The 18,406-nt window shown below is 38.6% G+C and overlaps 1 protein-coding gene across 1 annotated transcript; it reads left to right on the top strand.

Moving 5' to 3' along the window:
- The first annotated feature begins 9,706 nt into the window (after positions 1 to 9,706).
- On the top strand, positions 9,707 to 10,475 carry LOC130986304 (RING-H2 finger protein ATL40-like). The gene has a single exon (XM_057909680.1). The coding sequence runs from the start codon at positions 9,820 to 9,822 to the stop codon at positions 10,303 to 10,305; it is 486 nt and encodes a 161-aa protein (XP_057765663.1). The 5' UTR covers positions 9,707 to 9,819; the 3' UTR covers positions 10,306 to 10,475.
- Positions 10,476 to 18,406: the final 7,931 nt, after the last annotated feature.

Raw genomic sequence — 18,406 nt, 5'->3', positions numbered from 1 at the left:
ACTCCTGTTTTACTGAAATCAGTTTTGACCAACAGGGTTGACGACTGATACTGAAAGCTCTTCAGTAATGAGTTATTAGTTAAGTTGCTGGAACTTAACTGATCCAAGTAAGGGCTTCAGTCGTGTTTGCTAAGATAGAGATGATATCACTCTTCCTTACTATCAGAGGATAGTTTAGTCAGATTGATATCATACGCAACGGAAATTAAACTTCGTTTTGTAATCGCCTCGGTGGAGCAGATAGTTGGATTAAGGTTTCTCTTTGCTGTTAGTCAGTGTTCAGTTTTATCAATAGAAATAGCACAAGTAAGAATGTAAAACTGAAAGCTGTAAATAACACAGAGACTTTTACGTGGTTCGGAAAAACCCTTTCCTACATCCACGGCTGGTTGATCAGACCAACAATCCACTCCGCAAGTGCTTCACTGGTGCACTGCAAACCGTACCCGTGTGCTTGCCTGGTGCACACAACCGTAAACTGAAGAAAGCCCTTATTCAGCACCCACACACCTCGCGTAGGATTTCCCTGCTAAGCACACCTCGTGCTCAGACTTTTCACTCAGAGTTCAGAGTACCTTCCTGAACTCCGAACCACCCAAACACTCTTATGGGGGGGAGGTTTGAACGAGTGCCAACTATACTTACAAAGAACAAGTTCTTTGAAGCAAGTTTGACCTTTGGCTTATGGGTAAACAGATATATGTGCCTAGGGTCTAAGAGAATGTATGTAATCAGCAGTGACTGATTTTGGCTTTGGAATTCTCTTCTTCGATTCAAGCTTTGGGGCGGTTAAGCTTTAGGCTGAGTAGCAATTTCGGCAGAGCTTCAGCTTATGTCGTTGAATCGGTGAAGGTTGAAGTGATCCTCGAGCGCTATTTGTAGGAGAACTCTTGAATAGATCCGTTGGCGTAAATCATCCTCAAGATTTCTTCCGTTGGAGAGCAATTCGAATTTGGGCTGATGCTTCAATCTTCGAGGTTCCTTGTCTGTGTGGAAACGGCTCTCTTTGATGGACAGGGGATGTGACATCTCTGAAAAGTAACCACCAGATAGGAATGACCTCTGCAGAGATAAGATATTCTGAGATCTCTGCATTTAATGCGGCTGTACTTGTGCGTACGTGGCTTCCTCTGAATGTTGGAAGATCAGTCCTAGGAGGAATGTTCAACTGATACTTGACTTTAGTATCAGTCCTTTGCGCGCATTAAATAATCAGTTTTCAACTGATTCTTCAACTGATACTTCAGTTGGTAACTGCAGTCTTCAGTCTTCAGTCTTCAGTCTTCGTTCTTCAGTCTTCAGTCTTCAGTCTTCGACACCGCAACTAAACTAGAAACGAACTCTAACACTTGAGTTCAAAACGATTCTAGTCTATTACATATAAGTCCTATGAATTTTGGTATCATCAAAACAAGGGTTAGGATATTCCACAAGGTTCCCAACACCGTACTCATCGATTCTAACTTGCACCTTGTTAGCTCTCACGCGCCCAATCTCTTGGTTGTCGACTGCCCACCGCTTACATGTAGCAACGCCACCAGATTCTTCACCGCCCCGCACAACATCATCTCCTCCAACACCTTAACCTTTTAGGCTTATCTTATGATATTAATTGTGTATATATTTATCTATATAATATATATTTAAATTTTATTTATTTATTTTTGAATAATTATTAAAACTCTAGATAATAATTATGATTTTATTTTTGGTTAATTTAATATTTGTAAATTTATTTTAAAAGAGAAAAAAGAATGGATCCGGGTCAGGACTCGAGACCCTGTGAATCTAATGGATCTGGACATGAATCTCGTTTTTTTGGACCTAATGGATTTGGACCAGATCCTGACCTAAGTAAAGAAATACGGATATGGATTTGGACCAAGCAGGATTCGATCCAGGTCCACATCTGGAGTTGGTGATGCTGCTGCATGTCGGCGGTAAGCAGTCGACGATCAAGAGATTGAGCGCGTGCGAGCTGACAAAGTGTAAGTTGGAGCCGATGAGTACGGGGGGCGGTTAAGTTGATGTCGGAGGTGGGTTGCTGAAATTATTTAAAAAAAATAAAAAAATTAAGGTGCAGATCCACCCCTGAAGTAGAGGGTGCAATTAAACCCAAACGTTAATGGACACTTAACGACGTTAGGTCAGAGGGGGAATTTGCACCCTTTTTTCGGAGTTCAGGGGTTTAGTTGCACACACAGTGAGTAAGAAGGGTTATACGCTATATGGGCTACTACTTCGGGGGCCAATCTACACCTTTTCCCTAAAAAAAATACAGGCAGAAGTCTTTGATATTGCTGAACAACGGTGCATAACCAATTTTTTGCACATTTTTTCATAAGTATATGTGAGCAAAGTAAATTAATTAAAAATGAATAAACTTTGATTTCAACTACCAAATGCAATCATGAGTCTGCGCTTTATTGAAATATGGCATAAAACATACTCCCTCCGTCCCAATAAACGTGGCCACCTTTCCACTTTGGTTTGTCCCACTAAAAGTGGCCGCTTCCTTAAAATGGAAATATTTACTTTAATTAAATCTAATTAATTAATTTAATTAAAATGCTAATTAAACCTAACCTAATTCACCCCCACCACACATTTCACATTCAGCCCCCACCCCCCCACCACAACCCCTGACCCCCCGCCGCCCACCATCTAACCCCCGCCGCCTGACCCCCCCCCCCCCCCCCCCCCGCCGGCCTCTGCTCTCTCCCTCTCGCCACCCCCATGTTTTCTCTCTGTCTCTCTGTCTCTCTCTCTCTCTTCACCATACTCTGTCCTCCTCGTCCACCACCTCCGACCACCGCTGACGGCGGCGCCTCCACCCCCACACCCTTCTCCGCCATGGAAAATTGCAACACCTGTACCTGAGCTCCCGAAGCCGACCCCGCACCCCCAGACCTTCCAAAACTCCACCCTCTCTCTCCCCCCATCGACGACGGCGGTCTCCTCCCTCCCTCGCCTAGGGCTCCGATGGCGGCTTCCTCGCCTAGAGGGGCGACCGGAGAACGATTTTGGGTGTCTGATTTTCAAGATTTTTGTTTGCGATTTTGGGTGTCTGATTTTTATTTTCGATTTGGGTGTATGATTTTGGGTGTTTGATTTTGGGAGATCGTTGTTGTCGCCATTCGGGTTCAGGCGGCGGCTCCTTCAATGCCGATGTTAGCTGTCTAGTCGGGGGAGGGATTCGGAGGAAGAGAGAGGCGGGTCGACGGAGGTCGCGATTTGGGGATCTAGGGTTCTGGCGAGGATAGAGGGCGGCGAGGTAGCGGCTGCGGTCATCGGGGTCCAGAGGGAAGGAGGTCGCCGAAGATTACGCCTTTGCCGGAGAAGGAGGTCGCCGGAGAAGGAAGTCGCCGGAGAAGAAGGTGATTGGCAGCCAACAGTCATCCCCTAATCTCTTAATTAACTCCTTAACACACTCAATTAAAACATAACAATGACTTTCTTAATTTCCGTGTCCAAAACAAAGTGGCCACATTTATTGGGACTGAGGGAGTAGTATTTTTTGGAAGTTTATAACTTGTTCATATTACTGACTTGTCTCATCCAAGCAAGACATAGTTAGCATTGAAGTTACTATTCTTGCACAACTCTCGATAATGTGTAGACGAACATTTCAGCAGCCCTCCCCTCATATCATTGTACTTGCAATTTAAAATCGTGCCACAATATCTAACTCGCATACGACTCATATGACGTGGAGACGACGACGACATTCCACACTTCCAACTTGTTGATCCATCGCCCTTAAAAGACATGAACAACATTCTGAAATTCAACTCATACCATATTCATGATCGACGATAGACATGAATAACGCATATTATATTCAAATACACTATATTCAGAGCATTTGTCATACATGAACAACCCCACATCATATTCACACATTCAATTAGCACAAACAAAATCTTACACGAACAAATATAACTCATATTCACATTATAATCATTGCCAAGAATAATAATGATCAACGAATGATATATTTATATTTAGTAATGCCTAAGATATTCACACAAAAAATATACATGAGCAAACGAACGACCCGTAACCACTTATCATATTCATATCCAAATAAAGATATGAACAAAGCATTTTGTCATAAATAAGTACTATGTTCACATGAACAACAAACATGAACTACAAACATAGACACATGAACATGAAAATGTTATGTTGGAAATAAGTACTATGTTCTCAAGAAAAAATGCTTCAACCAGATAGTGACATGTTGTTGAGAACCTTGTGGAATATCCTAACCCTTGTTTTGATGATACCAAAAATCATAGGACTTAATTGTAATAGACTAGAATTGCTTTGAACTCAAGTGTTTGAGTTCGTTTCTAGTTTAGCTTGCGGTGTCGAAGACTGAAGACTGAAGACTGAAGACTGCAGTTACCAACTGAAGTATCAGTTGAAGAATCAATTGAAGACTGATTACTTAATGCGCGCAATGGACTGATACTAAAGTCAAGTATCAGTTGAACATTCCTCCTAGGACTGATCTTCCAACGTTCAGAGGAAGCCACGTACTCACAAAGTACAGCCGCATTAAATGCAGAGATCTCAGGATATCCTTATCTCTGCAGAGGTCATTCCTATCTGGTGGTTACTTTTCAGAGATGTCACATCTCCTGTCCATCAAGAGAGCCGTTTCCACCCAGACAAGGAACCTCGAAGATTGAAGCCTCGGCCCAAATTCGAATTGCTCTCCAACGGAAGAAATCTTGATGACGTTCTACGCCAATGGATCTATTCAAGAGTTCTCCTACAAATAGCGCTCGAGGATCACTTCAACCTTCACCGATTCTACGACATAAGCTGAAGCTCTGCCGAAATTGCTACTCAGCCTAAAGCTCAATCCTCCCAAAGCTTGAATCGAAGAAGAGAATTTCAAAGCCAAAATCAGTCACTACTGATTACACACATTCTCTTAGACCTTAGGCAAACCTCTGTTTACCCAGAAGCCAAAGGTCAAACTTGCTTCAAAGAACTTGTTCTTTGTAGTGAAGTTGGCACTTGTTCAAACCTCCCTTCCAAAAGAGTGTTTGAGTGATTCGGAGTTCAGGAAGGTACTCTGACTCTGAGTGAGAAGTCTTAACACGTGTTGTGCTGAGCAGAGAAATCCGACGCGAGTGAAGCGTGGGTCATGAAGAACAGTTTTCTTCAGTGGTACGGTTGTGTGCACCCGGCAAGCACACGGTTTGGTTTGCAGTGCACCTGTTAAGCACTTGCGGAGTGGATTGTTGGTCTGATCAACCAACCGTGGATCTAGAAAAGGGTTTTTCCGAACCACGTAAAAGTCTCTGTGTTGTTTACAGCTTTCAGTTTTACATCCTTACTTGTGTTATTTCATTTGATAAACTGAACACTGATTAACTGCAAAGAGTAACTTAACAACCAACAACGTGCTCCACCGAGGCTATTGCGAAACTAAGTTTAATTTCCGCTGCGTATGATATCAGTCTGACTGATCTATCTTTTGATAGTCAGGAAGAGTGTTATCATCTCTGTCTTAGCAAACACGACTGAAGCCCTTACGTGCATCAGTTAAGTTCCAACAACTTAACTGATAACTCTTTACTGAAGAGCTTTTAGTATCAGTCGTCAACCCTGTTTGGTCAAAACTGATTTCTGTAAAACAAGCGTCTTTGTTTGCATGCAAAGTTTCGTTTTGATATCTGACTGAGATCCCTCTGATTGAGGAATTTGAAAAATAGGCCATAGGTGTATTCCCCCCATACATCTATTCGAGACCCTCTGGACCTAACACATGTTCACCAAAAAATTCCCGACCAGAAATAAAAAAACCCACCGAAAATGAAAAAAATCATAGATTTGCAAAAAAATACATACATTCACCAAAACAAAACTCCCTACAATCAACAATGTTCATATAAACAAATTGCAAAAAGTAAACAATGTTCATATAAACAATCCATCGAAAAAAAAGGCTGTAGATGAATAAATCTTCCTCTACGTCTCCAGATTTACAAAAGTTGTACAAAAAAAAAATAGTGGCTTCTGTAAGTGACAAAAATTTCTTGTTCATCAAAACATGGGGTATAAAAAAAAGGGGGGTAGGCTTCCAAACCTTGTTCGATTGCCGGATCTTTCGACCGATATAGATGAATAGCAGACACCCAAGTGACGAAAATTTCTTGTTGGCTGGAATACTTACTTCTTCCTCGGTAATGGCGGCCGAAAAAGAGAGATGAAGATGAAAGGGGTAAATGGGCTGTGAAAAGACATTAATTTAACTCAAACAATGATTTCTTCCTTTTAGTCAACACAATAAATCAGGGATACATTAAATCTTGATTATGATTCCTTTTTTATTCACAGAGATAATTACTTGTATGACCCTATTCATACTAATCGACAGTTTAGATTTAATAGGGTAATATAATTTTTAATAAAATTCTATTAATGACAACCATTGGATCAACTATAATCAATGATCTATGATTGTTCTTTGGTGTCACACCAACCATATATATATATATATATATATATATATATATATATATATATATATAGGGTGCAGTTATAGTGAGAACCACAATTATCGTGAGAACATAAGAACCAATAAAATTACTGCATCTGCTATACAAATTAATGCATCCGCTATTAAATTTAATGCATCCGAAAAAAATACTCCCTCCGTCCCACTAGACTTGGCACACTTGCCTTTTTTGTTTGTCCCACTAGAATTGACACTTTCCTAAAATAGCATGTGGTCCCTACTTTCTCTACTCACATAAAATAAGTGGGCCCTACCAACTTTACACTATTATCCCTTTATTCTTAATCTCCGTGCCCAACTCAAAAGTGCCAAGTCTAGTGGGACGGAGGGAGTAATTTTTTTGCTCCCTTCAGGATTCGAACCCAGCACCTGCATCCATCCACCAAGATGATGCATCCACCGTAGATCTTGATGATCGAATGGCTTAAAATGGTTCTCCGTTCTTATTTTATTAGTGGTTCTTATTTGAACCTCTCCCTATATATATATAGGGAGGGGATCTATGAAGAATTACACTATAGTAAAGAATAGAGAATTAATAAGAACATTAGTATGTTCGTAAGTTCATAATAATGTTCGTAAGTTCCCAGAATTGGAAAATGAGGAATTTACGGGATTTCCTAAACTTGAAGAATTCGGATTCATTGATTTTGGTGAGATCAATGGCTCTGATTTGGTCTCTATTCTCTATATAGGGAAGTGGTCTCCATTGAAGCTGACCCTATACAAACATTAGTATGTTCGTTGGTTCCCAGAATTGGAAAATGAGGAATTTACGGGATTTCTTAAACTTGAAGAATTCAGATTAATCTGATTCATTGATTTTGGTGAGATCAATGGCTCTGATTTGATCTCTATTCTCTATATAGGGAAGTGGTCTCCATTGAAGTTGACCTTATATATATATATATATATATATATATATATATATATATATTGAAATCCACTTTCTATATTTTTATTAGTCCTCTTTCTTTTTATCTCTTTTCAAGCCACTAATAGTTCTAGTATTTTTATTATTGACTATGAGAGTTAGAAAATTTTGAAATAATGTAGGCCAGTTAGGTGCATGTACCCACTCTCTCCCTCAGCAGATAACTGTTGAAGAAATTCATTTTTCTAGCAAGCTGGCAAAATGGAATGAATAGTGACACTCCTTATATAACATGATCTCTAGTAGAACATTATTGTGTCGTCTTTTGACCATATTAAACAATAGCTTTTACTAGCATTTAGTAATCACAATATTGTATGTATTTTCTATAGCTAAGAGGCCGTAGACGTTTGAATGCGAAACGAAATTTGATCTTACATATTGCATTTGTATTAATTATACTGCATCAATAATCTTCCATTTATGCCATTTTATGTGCTAGGTTTTGTACTTGGCTGCATCACTAAAAATTACGCCTGTTTTTACCATCTCTTTAGCCCGTTACAACATTGATTAATGAAGGAATATCTGGTTCCCACATCATGTGGCCGGATAATTAATCACAATCAGGGATTAGTTAAAACTAAATTGTAAATATTAGTAATATATTTGCATTATATGTAGAGCTGGCTGCCCGACCCGGTCCACCGAAATCTTATCATTTTACCGGCCCAAAAATTGATCGTCGCCGGACTATCGGGTCAAGATCGTTCAAAATTTAATAAAATAATATACTAACTTTAAAATATTTTAAAGAGATTTCAAACTCTGAGCTTTTAATTACTCCCCCAGTCCCACTTACCAGTATTTTTAAGTTATGGGTTGTATTTAACTCATGTGTCTATATATATAGGTCCGTTTGTTGACCTATTAGACATCTTTGTTCTCCCCCTCTTTTTACATTTTTCAATTTTTAATTTTTTGAATTTATTACTTTTATCCTTTTTAGATTTTAGATTTATTTTCTATGAGTTAGATTGAAGATTGCAGTTGTTCTTTCATAATTATTTATGCGTTCTATCAATTTATTTATTTTAATTGCTTTTCTTTTAATTATGTCTTTGATTTATTTGTCTATGTCTGGCTAGTTTTGTTTTGTATTCTAGAATTTATATGTAGTTGATTGAATTTGTGTGTTTGATTTGTTGATATCAATTTGTCTTTTAGTTTTTTATTCATAATTTCTGGTGCCTGATTTCTTCTGAATTACTTGATCAATAATTTGCATGTCTAGCTGTTCAGTTTGAAATTTGAATGTGATAATTGTTCGGCCGATTGAGGAATACATGATATAGTTCTACCTTAATACTCGAATGTGATATGTGGACTATAGGAAGTTATTATTTGTGAACTATTTGGAGTTAATTTATTCTCTGATATGAAATTTATTAATTTACTTTCATAATTGTCTGTTACAAATGATTATTGCGATCTTTCATCAGGACTTGATTAAATTAGTAATTAAATACATAAGTTTAATTAACATAAATACATCCTCTATGATCAGTCTTTTATATCTTTGATTTTTATCTAATTTTATTTATTTGCTGTATTTGAGTCTAATTTCTAGGTATTCATTATATTTATGTTATTTTGCTTGAATATTACATTAGTGAGTACTTATTAAGATTATTTATTGTGTTTTCGTTTGTTAGTCTCTTTAGATATTATACTCGTTTGCTATTTATGCTACGATTCTACCAAGTTAATTTTTTTTGAGGGGATTCTACCATGTTAATTACGATATCATATTGTTAGAATTTTAGTGATCACTTTTTAATCTCGATTTTTTCCGGTCTTTATTTTATCAAAACAAATCTCAGCTCTGGATCCATTTTGTCAGCTTTAATTATATGTGAGGCCGATTTTGGCAGTTTTAGTTACATATGAGATAAGTGATCCGCTCGACAAAAGGATAAAACACTAGAACATAATTCCTGAATATTTTTCAAGATTGGCATGTCTATGGTTTTTAAAATTTAAAAACGTCAATATTGTTGATTTTATGTTGTACCAGGTTTAAAATTCGTACTGAATTTATAAATCATCACATGCAAAAAACTTTAACTGACTAATATTTGTGCTGTGTCATTCCTTTATTTGACTACTGAAAAATGAATTTGGACCAACGACTTTTACACTCGTGACTACATTTCTCAGAAACCTCCCAAACAGGCCCTTAAATTAGGAGGCGAAAAGTTGCATAAGAATAGAAATAGAGAAGAAGAAAATTAGAGTAATTCGAATTTTACCATCCACCTCCAAGTCCAAGTCCAAGTCCTGTTTTCCAATATTCACGTTTATTGTAAATAAAGATAAAAATAAAAAATAGAGTTGGTAAGAGAAGATGGAGGCTATAAATAACCCCGCCCACACCCAACTATGGAAAGAGGAAACTCTTCTCGACTCGAGCAAAATGTTTCGAGTGAATATTCCGAAATCAGCGATGCTAAATCACACGATTATGATCATGACGCAGCTCAAGTGGGCGTGGGATTTGATTCTCTATCAATCCTTCTTCCAACCTCGTGTGAGTGTGATTTCCGACAGCCTCTGCGTCAGACACTACAGCATGGGCATGGAGTCCGAGGAATGCGCCGTCTGTCTCTGCGGCATCGACGATGGCGATCAGATCAGAGAGCTCAGCTGCCATCACGCTTTCCACAAGGTCTGTCTCGATAGGTGGCTCGGATACGGCCACGTTACCTGCCCCTTGTGCCGGAACAATGTCAAGCCGCACCACTTCACGGCCGACCTCCGCCGGGAGCTCCTCACCTTCAACTTCGCCGCCGTCGAGTCCACCGACGATCATGCCACGTGGTGGCTCCGCTGATCACGCACTATTCATTCATCATGGAAATCTAATTATAACTAACCCTCGATTTATCTCTTAATTGGAATTGGATTGTCCACATGATTTTCATTTTTTACTTTTTTGAGTTCCAAATGTCATTGTATAGAAACAAAAAGTTCATATAATTAAGGCAACATGATTGTTTCTTACTTCCTTCTGCCCTGCTTTTTCTACGTATTTTTCCTTTTTTCCTATCTCTCTCAACTCACACCTCGACTCGCACCCAATTTGTCAGAATATTCAAAATACTTCTGCTTCCTAGAAGAGTAACATAAACTTTAATAAAAATGATTAATGTATTGTGAGTGGAAAATGATGTTACTTAAAAATTAATGTTAATAATCATAATTAATTGTATTATGAGTGAAGAAAATTATCTATTATCTAATAGAGTGTTTTTAAAAATAAAAGAAATTAATTTTTGTGGAGGTTCAAAAATAAACTATTTTTTGTGGACGGATGAAATATGTAATTGTTGTTGTCTGATTTATTTGTGTATTTTATTCTCTTGTTGAATAATTCTTTTTATATTCAACCATTTTTTAAAAGATTGTTTAAAATCAAAAAGTAAATCAATCGAGCACAAAATTCAGTCGCAAGAAGTTCATTTTAAGTAGCAATCTAGCGTATGTAGATTATTGAATAATTTAAACAATAAAGAAAGCAAGCCAGGCTGCTATTCACTTTCGAAATTTGTCTAAATTAATTTTGTGCTCCCCCTATTCTGCGAAATTTGAGCAATTTCTTTTCAACACGAATTTTAAGAAATTAATATTTTGTGTGTTAAATGTGGTGGGTTAAAAAGTAAAAATATAAATAAATTAAGAAAAAAACTTTTATCATATAAAAAAAATACTCAAATTTTACGAGATAATCCAAAAAAAATACTGCTCAAATTTCACGGGACCGAGAGAGTAACATATGAGTAGTGAAAAGCACATTCCCTTTCAATTTCCCCCGCCCTCCTTTTTTTTCGTTGGCCACTGGATATAAATTTGTTTGTCTTTCTGTTTTCACATTCTCAAACTTGTGTAGTAGGATAACCACTACAAAAAAACGCGTATTTTGCCGTCGGTACCTAACGGCGGCACAGCGGCGGCATTCCAGGCGACCCGAACTTTCGAAATTACCGGCCAGTTACCGACGGCAAACTCGCCGCCGTTAACTAGCGACGGCGACGCCGCCGGTAAGTTTTGAATATATAATAAAACATTAAATTAACACAATTACCGACGGCGTTTGTGCCGTCGCTAGCTAGCGGCGGCAATTGCTGTCGGTAATGTCGAATATTAGGGCACGCGTAACCTCCTTTTTTCACTTTTGCGCAGAACAGATCCCCCCCACCCCCCCGCCGCTTCGCCCCTGCTGCTGCTGCCTGCTGCTTCCACCAGCCGACCACCGCCGCCGACAGCCGCCGCCGAACCCCGCCGCCGACCGCCGCCGTGCCCAGCAACCCAGGTAACTCTCTTTCTCTCTCTCTCTCTCTAGATCTCATTTTAATTATATATATATATATATATATATATATATAATTTTTAAATTTTGACTTATATTATTTTTTAAAAAAAATTGCGACTTATCCGGGCTCACAATTTGATCAGAAATTTGACCATAATACTCCATAATTTTCTGAATGGTATGAGCGTTCGTGACCGTGGCGTGACAGAAAACCAGAATATCATTCGCATATAAAAGATGAGTGGGAAAATTAATTCCCTGTCTCATTTGCACCGGGGTAAGGGTGCCCGCGCTAACACAATTAGCAAAGAGCCTACCAAGAACATCCTCGGCGATTCCAAAAAGAATCGGAGAAAGAGGATCGCCCTGACGAACACCCCTTGAACACGCAAAATAACCTTTAAGCTGACCATTGTACAGAATAGAAATCCTAGCCGAATGAAGCAGAATCTCAATCCAACTAATGAACTTTGAATCATAGCCAGCAACACGAAGAACGTTAAGCAGGAAATCCCAGCTAAGAGTATCAAAAGCTTTTTTGATGTCAATCTTGCAAGCCATGTTTTGACCACGGCTCGTACGATGCATACAGTTCACGCCTTCCGACCCAATCAGAATACAATCGTGAATGGAACGGCCGCTAATAAAACCAAACTGATGACGGGAAACATAAACAGCAGCAACCTGGCTCAGTCTAGACGCCAACACCTTAGTAATAATCTTGTAAAGAAAGTTGGACAAAACAATCGGTCTCAGATCCGAGACCGAATTGACGACATCTTTCTTAGGTATCAACACCAAGGTATTAGAATTGCAGCCTTGAGGAAGATAAGAATTCCGGAAAAAGGCTTGAACAGCACACCAAATATCCACTTTAATAATCGACCAACAATGCTGAAAGAACTTACCCGAGAAACCATCAGGCCCAGGCGAGCTGTTCGGCTCCATCTGAAAAACCCCAGCAGAAATTTCCTCTTCATCCGGCAAACGAATGAGCAAATTATTATAACGATCTTCGACCATCTCCTCAATAACCGCCTCAACCGCCGTAATATCAATATTAGTATGACTGCTAGTCGAAAACAAAGAAGAGAAGAAATCCACGATATGATCCCCAATAACCTTCTGATCGTAATTCATATCTCCATTAATCTCCATGTGAGAAACGATGTGAGGTTTACGACGAAACCTAAGCATCGCATGAAAGAACTTCGTGTTCCTGTCACCATCTTGAAGCCAAGACACCCGGCTTTTTTGCTGTAAAAGCGAGCTCTGTCTGGAAAGCACAACGTTGATCTTAGCTTGGGCGTCCACTTCTTTATCAAAGAGATCCTTCGTGTAACCATCCCTGGCAATCTGATCTTGAATCTCCAAAAGCTCTTGTTGAGTATTCATGATACAAGAATCAACATTTCCAAAAACATTCTGATTCCACGCGCGAAGAACCTACCGAAGACGCTTTAATTTATGCATAACTTTAAAAATCGGGCAGCCAATCTCGATTTCCATCTGCCAGGACCTTTCCACCGTATGGAGAAAATCCGGATGTAAGGTCCACATGTTAAGGAACTTAAAGAAACGATGGCGAGGAGGAGCATCCACCATGCAATGAAGAACAAGCGGAGAATGATCCGAGGTAATACGTGGAAGAGCTTGAACAAAAACCGAACTCCAGAGATTCGCAAAAGAGTCAGCATAAATCGCTCTATCCAGACGAGACTCCACATGGGTAGGCATAAATCTACGACAAGACCACGTGTAATGCAGACCAACCGTAGGCACCTCAATGAAACCGGTGGCTTCAATGAAATCACAGAACTCCGCACAAGCAGTAGAGTTAGGCATATAGTCACTACTTCTTTCATGGGCGCCTTTCACCGCATTAAAATCGCCAATAAAGACAACATTACCATCAATATGATCCAGAAGATCCAACCACAAATGCCGTCTGCCAGCATACGTGTTAACGCCATGCACCATCGCGATTTTAAAATTCCACGTCGACCATCTGCAGTTCATGATAACCACCTGCTCCGAGGAGAAAATCACATCATGAGTAACAGAAGGATGAGAAAAAACCCAAATATTCGAACTCATGTTGTCTCTTGAATTTTGAAAACAAGGAATAAGATTCAGAGAACGCCAAAATCTAGAATAAGTCTTCTTGAGAGTCGTCTTAGGCTCAATAATTCCAATAATAACAGGGGAGAAGGAGTCGCAATGCTCCTTTAAAACTCGTTTGGACTCGTCCGTAAGGCCCCGGACATTCCATACGAGGACATTCATCATAAAGATTGAGAATTCGTGTTCGGGTTTTCACCCGATTCCACTTCAGCTGCCCAACTCTTGGCCGCCACATTATTCAGGGCTCTATCATTCTTCGAGCTCCCAGACGTAATAATGAAATCTCTAGGTTTATCTCCTGCTTCCCAAGCTTTGTAAAGTTTATTTTTGATGAAATCTTCAGCCTGTTGGTTAGGTTGCTGGTTAGGTTGCTGCTCCACCGACTTCCGGAGACAACTCTTGATACTATCTTCCCCACGAATCATCGGTTTCTTTGCCGCCAAATCTTTCGGCGGTCTCCCCCTTTTTTTCACCTGCGCCTCCGCCTCACAATTCTTGAAAGTTTCCACTATCCGCTGGGCTTTGATAGCGCTTTCCATCATCCTTTCCTGTTTCTCACAATTTTTATCCCGATTGACCGGACTTTCAAAAATGACGATCTGTTGTGAATCTGCTTCAGCCCGTGTCTTGCCACCATCCGACTGCCCATCAGACTCCTCTCCCGAATCTATCTCTTCCGTAACCTGCACAGTGATCGCCTGTAAGATATCCGGATCCGACGTCAATCTATCTCCATTGACATCTTCAAAATCAACATTCCGATCAGTTAAAGCCAACGACTGATTGTGGTTCTTTGTTCCCCTCGATGTCTGAATCTGCTCTTCTTCAACAGCAACCTGTTCCAAAACCCCCAACTGATTTTGAATCTGCTCTTCTTCGACAGCCACATGTTCCAAAACCCCAAACTGATTTTCAGTGATAACCTGCGTTCTGTGAGCTTGGGCAGTCCTATTCTGTTCCCAAGATTTTGGCTTCCAGTTAGGTGCCCTAACCTCCTTGGCAGCTCCCTTATTAATTATTTCCTTGTCTTTACCCAGCGACATATCTTTGGCCTTCCCATTCCTGCTGTCCTCCTTGGATTTGTTCTTCATTCTATTGCAGTTATCAATAGAATGTCCAGTGATCTTACATTTAGAGCAGAAGGCCGGGAGTTGTTCGAATTCGAATTCGACGTGAAAGGAACGTTCTTCCCCGTCAACCAGCAAAGCCTCCGGCAGAGGACGCGAGAGATCAATTTCCAACAAAATTCGAGCATAATGTCCAGCAGCACCACGTGCAGAAGCCCCATCAACTTTAATAGGCGATCCCATCGCCCTTCCAATACCCGTAATGACATCCAGAGTCCAAAATTCTAATGGCAAATAATAAATGCACATCCAAACTTCACAAAGTGATGAAATTTCTTTATAGGGGTCGAAGAATCTCACCCATTCGCGTAACCGCATGGTTCCGAAAGGTAACTCCCAAGAAGTGCTTTTCTGAACTAACGCCTTGTCTTCAGCGGTATTAAATTTAATAGTGTAGAAGCTCTTTCCCATGGGGATGATTTGCCAATCATTGTCAATATTCCAAACCACCTTAAGATCACGTTTAAGATCCGTGAGAAGACGCGGCTTCTCTCATTTCCTAAGAAGAAGACGACCAATTAAAGCATGCTCAAATTGATTTATCTTGGGCAGCAGATGCTCTTTTGGCACCCTAAGCGTGGGTATTTCACCAGAGAAATCCGGTTGCAGCGAAGTGAAGCGATGAACAAGCACATCCGGCGTACGTTCAATTTGTCGGGGTCTCCTCAGAAGCGAAGCAAAAAAAGTGGTGCTCGGCCGATGAAGCTCCGTCGCCGAGGCCTTCTTAGTATTGTCTTCCTTGATCAAATCCGGAACCCTAGTATTGGATGTAGTGAGTTTATGATTCTGTGAATTTCCAGAAGTTTTACCAGCAAAAGACGTTGACGTAGATTCCTCAGCCACACCCTTTGAAGATTCAACAACAAATTTCTCTTTGTCGTGACATTCTCCATGGCTATGACGTTGAGTAGAGAAATTATTGGAAACTTGCGGCAGATTCAGCCCTGCCTTATCAACCATTATCGGCAACTGTTGTTGGTTGATTTGCATCGTTGGCGTCGGTGGCTTGCTCGGCGACGTTGGCGGCATCGGTTGGTGGACGTTCGACGGCGTGCCGGCGGTCTGCATGGTGGCGGCTCAACTAGGGTTTAGTTGCTAGGGGTTGCATCGCTCTCATATAGCACGATAAGCTATTCTAATACCCTCTAAAAATGATTTAAAGAAAAAATATCGCTCAATAAACAAAAAAAAAAAAAAAAAAAGAGCGATGGCCTCATAAAATCTTATAAGTAAAATTCTCGCTTCAATAAAATATCGCAAGGAAAAGTTGAATCGTAGTGTAATAATTAGAATTAGTGATGGGCCTGATGGCTTTAGAGATGTAATAGTTTATCATTTTTTTGACCATTCTCTCACGTTCAACTATTTAGAAAAAAATATTTATCCCTTCTCTTTCTCCGCAGACAAAAACTAATTTTTAAAAAGAAAGAAGAAAAGGACGAAGAAAGAAAGAATCCACGAAGGGGAAGTGACGGACTGAATTAATTACCAGAATGGCAACAATAACATGCAATGCTACTGAAGAAGAAAGAAGAAAGATCCAACTTTTTGTGTGTTGGTTAAGCTATAAAATAATTAATGCTTAAGATCAAAGGTTTTAGACTCGAGTTTATCGTGGTATAATATTTAAATTTCTTTATTCAATGCTATTAATTCATAAAAAAAATCCAACTTTTATGTTTTAGCAAGTGAAGATATATAGTGGAAATAAAAAATTAAGCCCACAAATTAGAAACATAGTTTTTCTCCCAGAAGGACCGATATACTCCTCAACAACAAATCCCTCAGTTACTTCTTACTTTGGTGCCCGTCAAATAATGTAAATTAAATTATTTAATTAATTCAAATTAAATATTTTTATAAAAATTGATTATTATATAAATTATATTAATCAATATTAATATAAAAAAATATATTGGGCAAAAAATATAAATTACCCATTATATTTTTATTACATATTTTATTTTAATGATAATTTTGTAAATCAATTTGATATATATTAAATTGAGGTTTATTATAAAAGAAAAAGAAAAAAATCCCTTGAGAGCACAAAACGCAGACTAAGGGCACGAAACTCGAAAAGAGATCGTTAAGCTAATAATCCTGAAGACACTAGCAATCCCATAACTCAGGATAGTCGTCCATCTCATCTGACCAACGTCTATTTACTATATTATTCATTGCCCTCATGCTATCACTATTGCTACAATCAACTACAAAGTCCTTCGGCTTGTAGCTCATTTCACCCGCATTCCTGAGACGACCTTTTATGCTACCTTCCGGAACCGCTTGCATCGGCTCCTTTCCCATGCCCTTTTCCGTGCCCTTTGGGCGGCCACGTCCCCGCTTGGTCGTCTTGTCCGAGAGCATTTGCTGTAGCTAGTTGATAAGGCTTATAAGTAAATATCTATATATATCGAATAAAATACATTTAGAAGAATATATACATTGATTCATTAGATATACATTAAAAATCTATTTGATTTCATCTTCTATTCTATAACATATTTATAAGATTATATTTTATTTATAATTTTAAAAAAATTATACATGAATATCTAAATGATTATATCTACATAAAAATTCTATCTAATTTCATCATCCTCACAACACTTGTCGTTGATGGAGGGAGTACAAGACATTATAAATCTCAGTTGTTAAAAAATGATTTTATTATATGACATTATAAATATCAGTTGTTAAAAAATGATGAATAAGTTTATTTGAATTTTTCGTGCAAACACGAACAATGTTACCAAATCTCAAGTTACACACAAGTGATTGTAAAGTCTTAACATGATATGTTTATGATATTCAAATAAATTATATATTACCGTTTACCAAAACTTTAAAGAAAAAGTAAATATTTTATGTAAAAAAAAGATAGTTATTGCCTACCGCGCAAGAAGTCATGAAGGGGCAATTAATTATTACTATTAAATTATGATTTATAAAAACAGAGAAAAAAAAAGAAAAAAACTTAAACCCTTAAAAACACAGAAAACCAGACTAAGGACCGATGAGAATGTCAATTACTTTTAGTACGAAATAATAATAATAATAATAATAATCACATGGTGTGTCATCTTTAAACCACTACACGCACAAAAAAATTGAAAACTAAATTAAAAGGCCATATTTTAAACTGTGAAAAATTAGCCGTAAGTTGAGACGTTTTAAAATATAAGAATATGAACAATGACAGAATAAAATTCTTTATTCAAAATGCGAGCAATTTTGATAGCAAATCAAGAAACGCAAAGTATAATGATAGCGTTATTGTTTCAGAGTCACGAAATATACAGTTTAATGCCACGGCTGAATTTCTTGTGTTAAAAAGAAACACAAATCAAACGATAGATTTTTCTGTA

This window comes from Salvia miltiorrhiza, chromosome 5 (genome assembly GCF_028751815.1).
Source record: "Salvia miltiorrhiza cultivar Shanhuang (shh) chromosome 5, IMPLAD_Smil_shh, whole genome shotgun sequence".
Taxonomy (NCBI): Eukaryota; Viridiplantae; Streptophyta; class Magnoliopsida; order Lamiales; family Lamiaceae; genus Salvia; species Salvia miltiorrhiza.
This window is presented reverse-complemented; position numbering and strand designations above follow the sequence as displayed.